Genomic DNA, 12,004 nt, shown 5'->3' on the forward strand with positions numbered 1-12,004 from the left:
CTAATTTTTGGTCAACGTTAATAGTTATATCACGTGGCATTAAAAAGGCATACGGTAGTCCTCAACAATTCAAAACTAAAAAATACCCCCAATTTTTTAAAGATTACTTTTTCAGGGTGATAACATAGGGTGGCCTATCGTTAAAAAATATAAATAAATAAATGTGACAACATAAATGAGTAACTATTAGTATTAAATGTGAAAAAACACCAAATTAAATATATTGGTAATATGGCGTAACGTATATGAAGTTATAAAAAAGTTTTAAGAGAGACTGAATTTAGAATAGGGGGTGTTATATTTGTCCACAAAGTGTGACGTATTACACCGCACTGAAAGGCACTTTACTTCGTTGACGCGGCATAGATGGGCTGTCGTAGTTTATATAGATGGTTGGAATTTCCCCTTTTCTATTTTTAGTGTTTTTCGACGACTTCTTTTTGGTCGGCGATCTTGTTGATTTGTAGGTGTCATTCGAGGTTGGTTTCTAGAAATAGTAAGCATTCACTTTTATTTCTCAACCCGGTTTATGTTAGTTGACAGTATACAGTTATGTTTTTTATTTTAAAACTCTCTACGGTATTTCGATTTTTAGAACGTGATGATAGCTAGCCCCAAAAAATCAAGAACTAGTAGTAGTACTATGTGACACTTTAGTTAGAGAGGGCTCTAGCCTAGGCTAACTACAGACCGGGACCAACAGGGTATCCGTTTCCGGGTTGTGGTGAATGTACAGGTATATTTTAGCCCGAGAAACTCAAACGCCGCATTCAATGATTCATTTTAATCGTTGATGATTGATGTTAGTCCTCCTTTCTCTGAACATACATACTCTAATTGCTTGGTAGGTCTAAATAAGATATAATAGGAACTAAAGTTAATTTTTTAATAACTAGGCCTAATTAATAATAGTTGTAATATTTAGAAAAAACCAATATGACAGTAAAGTAAATTGTAAATATACATTTAATTATTAAGACAAATTTAGGCATAACGTTAATTTATTGTTTGCACATAAATAACAAACATATCTTGTTTAACAAGATACAATTAAGCCAAAAAGTTTTAATTTTGGTTAAAACCTGTCCACTACGACATAGGCTGTGAGAACAAGTACAACATGGTAACTTCTTCATCTTGAAAGATAAGTTCTTTTATAAAGTGCAGACAAACATTTTGTGTACACAGAAAAACCGTTTTACCATTAGTTTCTAGAACCCACAGAGTGAGTAAGCCTGATAATTATGACATGGATTACTGTTCCACTTACGTTTTAACTGCTTGGACACTCACCCACACTCCCCCTCTCACTCATTCCCGAAACCTGTTTCTACTTATATTTTTGTATTTTCTAGATCTAGTGAAGATGGCTGATTCTGCTTTTAACCAAGCTCTGGTTTGGTTGTCTGATAAAATATCAGAAGAGGAGCTTCCCTGCTTACAGTTTATTGCATCATCTATTCTCAAGAAAAACCACTTCGACAAGTCTACAACAGATATATTTAACCATTTGAAAACAAATAAGTTAATTGCAGAAAACAATTTTTCCATTCTGTACGACACGTTAGGATTCATGGGGCGCTTAGACTTACAAGTGGAATTCAGGAAAAAATTTGAGGGAAAAATACCAAAACAAAAATCACAAGAGATCTCCTCATTCACAAGAATGCTCATCGATGTTTGTAAACATGTGTCTGTGTCTTCTGGTGATTGGAAAAGTTTTCTGTTTTTATACCGACAAGAAGAAGGAGGTGCTAGAATTGACAAAGGATGTGCATATGCCTGCCTACAATATCTTTTGGATAGAGATATTTTGAGAAATGACAAATTTACTTTAAGTAAATTTAAAGGAGTTTTGGAAGGGTCTGGTCTTATACAATCCAAGAAATGTGTGGAGCAGTACTGTAAGTTCAATCTAGTATTGTAAAGTGGCTTTTATTGACATAAGTCTTGTAAATGTGAGTGTAATTTTCATCAATCACAAAACAAGATCCCATATTAACACAACTATAAAGTTATTTAAGGATGAGTAAAATACTTTTTAAAACTTGTCTGTGTGACACAGTCATTTTTTAGAGGATGCTATATCCATGAAAAAGAAATTTCTTGTGTGTGTCAAAAACTCTTCTTGCCTTCCACAATATGGAACCCTGTTAAATTCTCTTTGCCAAGAGGATGTGATTTCCACAGATCCCTTTACTATAGGCTACTATTAACCCATTATTATTCCCATTATTATTCCCAATATTAGTGGGATTACAGAGTTTACTTTTTCTTTCACCTACCCAGTTGTTGGTATCAACTATCACACATATGTTTTCTTGATGATTACCACAGTGTATATTTTATATTTTTTAGTAAAGGAGAATAAAACCCTTCCAGAAGAAATAAAAATCACACCAGAACGTTCGAGGTACAGTATTCTACTGTAGTTTCTACATAAATAAATATTTATATATTTTTGTTGCCCTATTTTGTGATTTATAAAGTGAGTTTTTTCTTTATACAATTACACCACCCTTTTCATTAGTAAATGTTAGCAAGTATGCTCATATTTTACCCTAATTATTTTACTAGAACAATTGATTGTTAAGAAAAGTTCTTACTAATCACTAATAATATCAATATTGATAATAAATTCAGATTCAGATTAGATAAGAGTACAATCAAAGTCCAAACAGTCTGCAATGACATTTTGAAACCAGGAAGTAGACTGTAAAATGTTTTAATTTGATGTAAGAGCTTTCTCAAAGCTTATTTTGCAATTAACACTACTACATCACCTACTGGTACAATTTAATTTTTAAACTGTTCAAACCAAATAATACAGATGCAAATGGTATAAATACCTTAGTGACGTTCTGATGCTGTCAGTTTCTTCAAACTACTATTTGGAATGGTCTGATAATAGTTTTTCTTCAAACAGTAGTTTGACAGAATGTCAACAAAACGTCTTTACAAACGTATTTATACCAATTATGTCTGTATTTTTTGGTTCAACAAAAAAGTAATAATTTTCCAGTTTATTATATTCGGAACCAGATGAATTTATTTAATAATCTAATATTTAATTTTCTTTTCTGTAAAATATCAGCCCTATTGTTGCTGAAGCATTTGATGGACATGGTGATGGATCTTCTGCAAACAATATTTCAGGTATTTAAATGTAAATACAAATAAGCATTATATGGTTGGGAAAAAAAAGGATTGATAGGATAGAGGTTATTCGCTTGAAGTGATTTGATTAGATTTGATTTTATTCGATTTCAACATAAGATTACAAGACAAAATGAATACAAACAATTTACAAGCAAATACATTAAATAAGAAACCAAGGATAGCCCATAAAATCAAAAGAAAAGTCAACTTAATTCCAATTGGATCTTTAAAAACAGACAATCACAACAAACAGCATAAACATACAAATCAAACAATAATATATGGCAGAAGATAAACAATATAAAAATTTAAAATGAGACAATAGCAATTGGATGACCTACAGCATGAACCTATAACCTAATAACTAAATTTCGCAGCAAAACTGTACTGCAACAAAAATTCTTCTTATGTAGAAACAAATTATTTAGAGAAGTAGAATGTATTTTGTTTTATTCAATATTCCATAATTTCCATTGCAAAATATCGTAATACAATTAAAATTACTTAAATGAAATGTGCTATTCAGAGCCTGAAGTAGAGGTAGTGGGAAAAATTATTAATTTAATTGAAAAAAAAACACACAACCTACCTAACCTATCCTCAAATGATATGGATTGAAGATGAATGAATAAATGAATAAATGTGATTTTATATTTGTGTTTTTGTTTGTGATTTTTAATTCATTTTCATCTCATGTTCATCTATATATTTCATCTAATTGTGAGTGAGTTGTGTGTGGATATGATACAAATCTTTTTAATTTCAGGATATAACATTTCTGGGAACCATAATCTCATTCTGATTGATTCAACAAATCCAATTATCAGACAAGGTTACTTTTTAAAATAATTTTCTTTTATATACAATGTCTTGTTTTTTGTGTTATCAACAGAATTTCTCAAGATTTGTACTAGAAACTGATATAATTTTGCATTTAGAATGAAATACTGAATAAAGTACACAATACTTAATTTTTAGCATTGGGTAACCAACCACATTCTGGTAAAAAGAACAGAACAAAGCAAGATACATTAATGAAGAACCAACAAACAATGGATTCTGAGGATAAAATGAACCAACACCAAACATCAGTTCCTGAAGGCCGATCAATGCACCTCAAGCCAGAAATTGACGATCAAACTGACCAACAGGAACTGAGTGAAGAAAGAAAACCCCGATACTCAATGGACCAAGCAACAGGCACAGACCCACAGTCGCCAATGCACAGACAGGAGGGAATAAAAGGTCAAATGTCGGAAACAGACAACCAAGATAGTGGAATACAAAGGGATTTATCTATAGGTTTGTCATCAACGTTTTTAATCATCTTTTTTAAAGACTTGGTTTGAATAAAATTGAATGTGTTATTGTTTTTTTGTGTCTCTTTTTAGTTAGGTTGAGGAACCCAGTTAGACAAGGCTCACCGTCTAGTTGGGATCCTTTAGCTGTTCAATTAATATTTATCATTTGCTGTTATAAGTATGCCTAATGCATTAATTTTTTCTATTTTTTGTTTATACTTTCGTTATTCATTGAACAGTTGTAAATACAATAAATATCACATATGTCAAATAATAAAGAATTTTAAAACTTTTTAGATTCATTTCCAAAACCATTGTCATCTTTAAATCAGCCTACTGACCTTAAACCTACACCACCAACAGCAGGTAAATTCATTCTGTGATTATTTCATTTTTTTTCTAGTCATGATAATCATAATAATCAGCATAGTTGTCGTCGTCTCATAACTATATTTGTTAAAAATTAATAAAGTAAAATGAAAATGTATAGATAAATTTGTTTGATCTATGCTATATACCATATTATATTTTAGTATTTTTGATCAAAATTTTGAAAAAATGTTAACAATTGTTTCATTTGTATTATACCAACAAGAGCATTTGTGTGCAGACAAAAAGTGCTATCGTTTCAGTAAAGATGAAATAGCACAAATGAAGAGAGAGGAAAAGAAAATAGGAAAAGGTGGTTTTGGCACTGTCTATAAAGGTAATGTCTGGTGAATTAGAATTTCTTTATCTAAGAGACATTTTTGTTTGTTGTGGTAGGCCCTATACTGTACGGCGTCAAGACGTCAAGTGTACAGTAGGTCTGTGACAAGACACACATATGGGTGAATATAAACATGAGTTTGTATAATGTTCCACAAGCTGTATATATTTTGATTTTATTCAACAATCAGAGTCAAATATTCTTTTATTGTAATACTATTTATGTTTAAGATTGTAAAAAGTAATTAATAATGTTTACCTTTTTAGGACGTTTGATACTACCTTCTGGGCAAGAATCATTAGTAGCTATTAAAGAATACTCTGAAGATATAGCTAAATCTACAGGACAAGGGGACAAACAATTTGAAAAAGTATGACAAAAATTATAATTTTAAGAGGAAGTTAGGCTGCAAGATGAATCTAGTTTAACATAAAAGTCTCCCTGATAATGGGAGAATTATAAGGAAAATAAGGGTTTCGATTTTTATTACAGAATTTTATTAAATTTCCAACAAACACAGCAAAAAATGACACAAACTAAATTTAGTTCTAATCTAATTTTGATTAATTCTAATAGGAATTAGATGCTGTGAATATATCAAAGCATTGTTTTGCAGTGACAGTTATCGGGTACTGTCTTGATGGAGAGTAAGTAATTTGCATTAAGTATTTTTAAAACATGCTCTTTCAAGAGTAATACATTATTTTAACATATTTTCTATTAATTTTCATTATTTTGAAAAGTTTATCAAAAATGTTAAGTTTTTCAATGAATGTTTCTACACACAGTTGTTTTTCTTTCTTTAGATACAAAGCACTTGTTTACCCATATATGGAGAAAGGCGATTTAAAAAATCTCATTGATAATTGTGACCCTGCCTTGACATGGCAGGTCAGACTTCGTATTCTACATCAGATTTCGCGTGCTATGTGTCATTTTCACAATTCTTTCAAAAAAAGAAATGGGTAAGTATACAGCCAAGTCTCCCAATACCGGACACCTTTGTCTGGTTTTTAGAATGAGTTTTTAATGGTAGAAATTAATTTGGGACCTTTTGAACCCCTGGAAAGTCTGTTTTTGGAAGAGTTTCTGGTTTTTAGAGAGTCCGGTATTGGGAGATTTGACTGTACTGTCACAAAAGAAAACATCATTTAGTGAATTGTTGATATGTCTAAAGTCTTCCACTCATTTGCTAAAAATTGAATTATACTAATGGTTGAAGTTTTAAATGTATGTATTTTTATATTTATATATTTGCAGCCAAGATGTTATACATGGAGATATAAAAGATGATAATATATTTGTTGACAACAATTTTAATGCTTTCTTGGGAGATTTTGGTGTAGCAGAAGAGATAGCAGAAGAGCATACACACATTACAAGAATACAGAATGCATCTGCTCTTGGTTACAAAGACCCAGACAATATTGGGCATTTTACTCGATTATCTGATATCTTTCAGTTTGGAGTTTGTAAGTTTTAAAGACACCTTCCCTACGTTTTTTAGATCTATTCTAAGATCACAAACTATATTTAATGTAAAAATAATACTATATGGTCCTATTGCGATAACTTTTTTCGTCTTTAAATGGTTAAAAATGTGAAAAATAAGTCGATTCTAATAATTATAGCGGCACGCTATAAATCCCAAAATGCATTGCGCGCGGATTGATATTTCTGTTTTTCTTCTGTAATTCACCCACTTTTCAATCGATCGTGAGGCCAAAACAAATGGAAGACTCCTAACTTTTCAGCGAAAATATCGGGTTTTCCCCAATTTGTATCAACGGAGTCTGGCAAAAATAGAAAGACAATTAATGCAGCAACTATACAACGTTAGGCTAGGTATATAGCTAGCGTACGATGTTCGTACGTTACCGATGTTTACCAGCTAGGCCTACAAAACTAAGCCTAGCTAGGCTAGGCCTAAAGACGTCCACGAGAGGTCAGTCGCCGCGAGCTACTTAGGTAGTGCATTGTTTCTCACTTTTTATCATAATTTACCATAAAACGTACATTTAAGACAAGGAATGACCTGGTTTAATGTTTTTAAAGTAATATATATGTATTATTTTTACAAAACGTCACAAATTGTAGGGAAGGTGTCTTTAAATTGTAATATTTATTTTAAAATGTATTTTTCGCCAAAATCATGAAAAATGAAGATGAATAAAATCGGAATTTGAATAAATCTTTTTGCAGTTTTAATAAAGTTATTCACTTCCATAGAAAAAAAACCCGAAAAAATATAATATAATATATATAATGTATATAACACAACAGGCAAAGAACATTAATTCTAAGTTGCACAGTGATATACTGGAATTTAATTAATTTTTTTTATTCAATTTTTGGTCAAAGTGAATAATATTGTGTTGCATTAAAATGGCCAATAAAAAAAGTCAACCGGAACACAGACTGCCGACCTGTAATACAACTAAAGGTATAAATAAAATTGAATTTGTCACGTTGACAAATTATAGGTGATTTTTATGATTGAACACATTTTTTGATATTTCTGATCCAAAACCTTTAACATGACAAGGTAATGACAATTCTCAAGCAGAATATTGATTTCTTAATCTGAGTGAATAATACTGATAATAGGCCTGTATGTATTTTGTTGCAGTAATGTTTCGCTGCCTTACAAGTAAACCTGCCAAGAAAGATGGAAAACGTGCAGAATGTGAATCTTTAGCACCAGCGAAGGAGAGATATTTACCAGATTGCTGTGAAGATCTTTGTCAAGGCATTGATAAAGTATGTATAATTTCTGAGGAATAACCAATTTTAAAGACAAAGTTAACATTTTATTTATTTTATTGAACCATGTGTTAACGCAATGAAAATAAACTACTAAGCTTTTTTGGCTATCCAGGAAAATCTTCTCTAGAAAATATATTTCTCTGTATGTCAGTAGTTAATGTTATCACTTTTGTATGTATAATGATTTATCTTATAAATTCAAATTCATATCTAAGAAATACTGACATTGGCCAATTTCAAATTCAGATTCAGATCTGGTAGATTATTTATTAACTTATGAAAAGAACTTAAGAAAGAGAGTATTCTTCTATTTGTCTACATACCAGTGTATAAATATATACAATTGGCCTTGTTTGTTTTTTAAGAACATCTGGGAAGAGAAATGTGATATGGCAAACGAGCTTGCAAGATTTGTGGTTAATGAATGTTTGGTCAGTTCAGAGACGGGAAGAAAGAGATGCTCCTTTAAAGATATATTTATAATGATAGATGTAAGTGAGAAAACTATAACTTAATTAAGTCAGTTTTAAATTTATTGGGGAAGTAATAAGTATACTAGATAAGTATAGCTTGTTAGAAAAATATTTGGACTGTGCGTATGTTACCAGAAGAACAAATCTTTAAATGTCTACATAAAATAAATATAGTTTCAGATTTGATGAGGTGGAAAAGCTAAATGTGTCAAAATCTGTCATGCAAAAACGTCATTAAAAGAATTTTGCACAGTGACTTCAGATAAATTGCCTTTGTTATTAAAGACATTCAATTTATAAACGTCTTATTGCTGTAAGAAAGACAATGTGACTTTTAGTGACCTTTAATGTGCACTGTATTTTGGCTTTAAGTGTCACTTTTTCCTCATTCAACTTATAACATGAGGTTACTATCATGCTGTAGTTTCTGTAATGTTTTGGTTCTCTTCAGAAACACATGAAGGAAGAGGACATTCTACCATTTGCAAACACTGATGATACCTTGTGCATTTGCTGCCGAATACAGAAACCCATTGATCGTGAGTTATTTTGTTTGTTATATTTTTATGTGTTCATCTTGTAACATTTCACAATTAGATCCTTGTTCTTGATCAAGCAGGATAGTTTGAGCTGAACTCTTTCTTTTTAAAATTTTTAGTTGACCCTAAATGTGGTTGCAACTTCAGATGTCCAGATTGTATACGGAACAGTAGTCTGTCTTGCCCGTGTACACCAGAAAACCAGTAGAAACTCCATGACAGAACTGATTTGGACCAATTAAACCCTGCAACACCCTTGTTCAAATTGGGTATTTTTTGGATTTTTTTGTAAATATATTTAAGTATTATTGAATGTTCTCCTAAAGCCAGTTTTGCAAGAAATTGGCTTCCAATTGGAATTAAAAATGGTGTAGAAAATATTCTACTATTTCACTTTCATTCATTCATACACATTCAGTTATAAAAATAATAACTGGGGCCCATGCTAGAAGCAAAAGCTTGTCTCATGGAGGGCCCTACAATACAAATATGTATAATACAGGTACATGAAAAGAAATAAAACAATAAACAATAAAATAAGTAAAAAAAGATAAAATATTGAGCATAACAAAAGTTGCTAATGCTAGTGTTTTACAGATTGTTTGAAAGTATAAAAAGTTTTATTTTAACAGGGAGATCATTCCTTAGTTTAGGTCTGGCTATTGGAAAAAATTGATTTCTAGTTAATCTTGTAAACGGATCATATAAACGTGTTGTTTTTCAAATTATATTCATTACTTAAATTACTTTTTGATAACATTCCAAGCATACAATGAGGTTTATTATTAATAAATTTAAACATAGAAATAGCAATTGAACCTTATAAAGATCATTTAAACTAAGCATATTAAGTTGTTTAAATAAAGGTTTGGATGGGGTTCGGTAATGGAAAAAGGTAATGATTCTAGCAATACGTTTTTGTAACAAAATAAGTGTATCAATATTAGATTTATAATCAGCTGCCCAGATAATATTGCAATATTGGAAATGAGGAAGAATAAGTGTATTATAAAGAGATAGTAAAATAAATTCCAAAAAAAAAAGTTTAATTCGATTTATAATACCATAGATTTAGATATCTTTTTAGATGACTGGTCCATTGCAAATGTTCCTGGATGTAAACCCCTAAAAAGGTGATTGCATGTTTACGTTCAATTATTCATTCATCATTTAGAGACACTTTGAGTTCATCAATCTGCAATTTATGCTTGGGAGTGTGGATAAACATGTTATAAACAATCATTGAATACCAATCAGGCTGCTTTGTCAATTTGATTTGATATAAAGTACAATTATATTTGACTTTTTTTTGTATTTGTACATCTTAAGTATTATATCACTGTCACTGTGCTTAATTGCCTACAATTAATTTCTAAATTGTTGACTAACTGCTATTAGTGTTGCATTTATTATATATTCCCATAAATATTGAAAATATAGCCACTTATACTTAAATATTGATCTTTACACTGAGCCCATATAGTACTTAAGGTATACTTTTTAAAATAACAGTACATTCTTAAGATTAATGCAATTGGTTGGCAACAGTGGAATAAATGAATTCTCAATGATTTGTTTTATTTTCTGAAATTTTAATAAAGGTACGATTTTAGAATTTCAAATGTAGTTAAAAAAGGACTTTACATGTTTTGATACAATTACTAGTACTGTGTTTTTAATGTGAGTAATCAAACCATGATGCAATGTTGCTGAGTTTGATACCTTGAATATATTATGAAATATAATTTAATTTTATATAATGTATCATGATATATTTTCTGTGAAATTAATAATAAATTGTTAAGTCATGAAGCTTATGTGTGACTATGTTTCTTGTCCTATTCGATGGGACTTTACCGTTGAGTACAGTTGTTTCTTCTTTGGGTACATATTTAGCATAGTATTTTGAACTTTGAGATTGTTAAAGATGTAGGCCTATTGTCCCCCAAAAACATGAAAAATGAAGACTATTATATGAAAATAAAATGGCATATTCAACAACAAACATTTTAAAAATTGTTTTTTCAGGGGGACAATACATCTTTAACGTTTGAGCACAATCGGCCGTTTACAAGTTATCATTTTAATACACTATACTCAACAAAACTTTGTTTGATCGATTACGAAAGTTCCCAATCGAATACGACAATTTCTAACTCAATAATCTATATAGTGCTCAAGTGAATCCAATTTGGCGCCAGCGGAGAACAGTGATATAAAATACAAATAAAGTCACTGAATTTTAATATCTTTTTGTATGTTAAAACTACGGAAGCTTAAAGTGACCGTCAATTTCCACGATTCCAACACTACTTATCTTGTAACACGGAATAAAGCAGAGATTAAGACTAGCTTTCAGAATAGAATTCCGTCTTGTCAAGATAATTTACGTCTTTCCACGATAATTATCTTGGAAAAGACGGAATTCCATGATAAATTCGGATAAGACAAAATTTCAAGACAGCTTTTCTTGGAAAAACACATGACAAATTGCCATCCAATTTTTCCGTAGATTACGAATCTGGAAGGTAATCGATGAGGATAGGAAGCATTTTCGAGATATAAGGGTCAAAGTTCAAAATTGACCAATTCCAACAATGTGTTCTTGCAGCTCTAATTAAAAAGTTTGGTATGAGGTTCGAACCCAATACTAGAGAGAGCAAGTACAAGTACAATTCAGGAAACGCAAGAGATCTCCTCATTCACAAGAATGCTCATCGATGTTTGTAAACACGTGTCCGTGTCTTCTGATGAATGGCAAAGTCCATGTACAGCTGAAAAACCAGTAGAAACTCCATGATGGAACTGATGTTCAAATTGGGTATTTTTTTGTAAATATAAGTATACTTAAAGTGCTCACTCAGTATTCTTTGTAAATATAAGTATACTTAAAATGCCCACTCAGTATTCTCCCAAACGGTGGCTCCCAACTGGATTTTAAAATGGTGTAAGATAATAGAACTATTCTACTTCATGTTATAAAGATTAAATACCAATCAGCTTTGTCAATTTGATTGATAGAGTGCAATATATTTGAGTCTTTTTGTACTGTACATC

General features: G+C 30.8%; 2 protein-coding genes across 4 annotated transcripts in view; one reads left to right on the forward strand and one right to left on the reverse strand.

The window, feature by feature from the left end:
* The window catches only part of LOC144844370 (fizzy-related protein homolog), a 108,235-nt gene that overhangs the window by 42,439 nt on the left and 53,792 nt on the right, over positions 1-12,004 (reverse strand). The gene's annotated exons all lie outside the window — the stretch shown is intronic.
* Positions 435-10,759, forward strand: LOC144844364 (uncharacterized). 3 transcript variants are annotated; one of them, XM_078701241.1, is made up of 16 exons: positions 435-496; positions 1,356-1,904; positions 2,359-2,413; positions 3,095-3,156; positions 3,926-3,991; positions 4,138-4,461; positions 4,758-4,826; positions 5,056-5,166; positions 5,436-5,539; positions 5,746-5,816; positions 5,976-6,134; positions 6,430-6,641; positions 7,799-7,929; positions 8,301-8,426; positions 8,860-8,947; positions 9,067-10,759. In XM_078701241.1, exons 2-16 carry the CDS (start codon positions 1,367-1,369, stop codon positions 9,153-9,155), a joined length of 2,205 nt encoding a protein of 734 aa, XP_078557367.1. In that variant the 5' UTR covers positions 435-496; positions 1,356-1,366; the 3' UTR covers positions 9,156-10,759. The 3 variants fall into 3 exon arrangements, with proteins under 3 accessions (XP_078557367.1, XP_078557369.1, XP_078557368.1); XM_078701242.1 differs by lacking the exon at positions 435-496 and adding an exon at positions 743-844; XM_078701243.1 differs by lacking the exon at positions 3,926-3,991.

This window comes from Antedon bifida, chromosome 6 (genome assembly GCF_963402885.1).
Source record: "Antedon bifida chromosome 6, ecAntBifi1.1, whole genome shotgun sequence".
Classification (NCBI taxonomy): Eukaryota; Metazoa; Echinodermata; class Crinoidea; order Comatulida; family Antedonidae; genus Antedon; species Antedon bifida.

Bases quoted from the DNA above. Each gene is read 5' to 3' on its own strand.
- LOC144844364 (XM_078701241.1), top strand. From the start codon at position 1,367: ATGGCTGATTCTGCTTTTAACCAAGCTCTGGTTTGGTTGTCTGATAAA. The intron at 1,905-2,358 runs GTAAGTTCAATC...TATATTTTTTAG, and splicing joins GAAATGTGTGGAGCAGTACT to TAAAGGAGAATAAAACCCTT. The intron at 6,135-6,429 runs GTAAGTATACAG...ATATATTTGCAG, and splicing joins TCTTTCAAAAAAAGAAATGG to CCAAGATGTTATACATGGAG.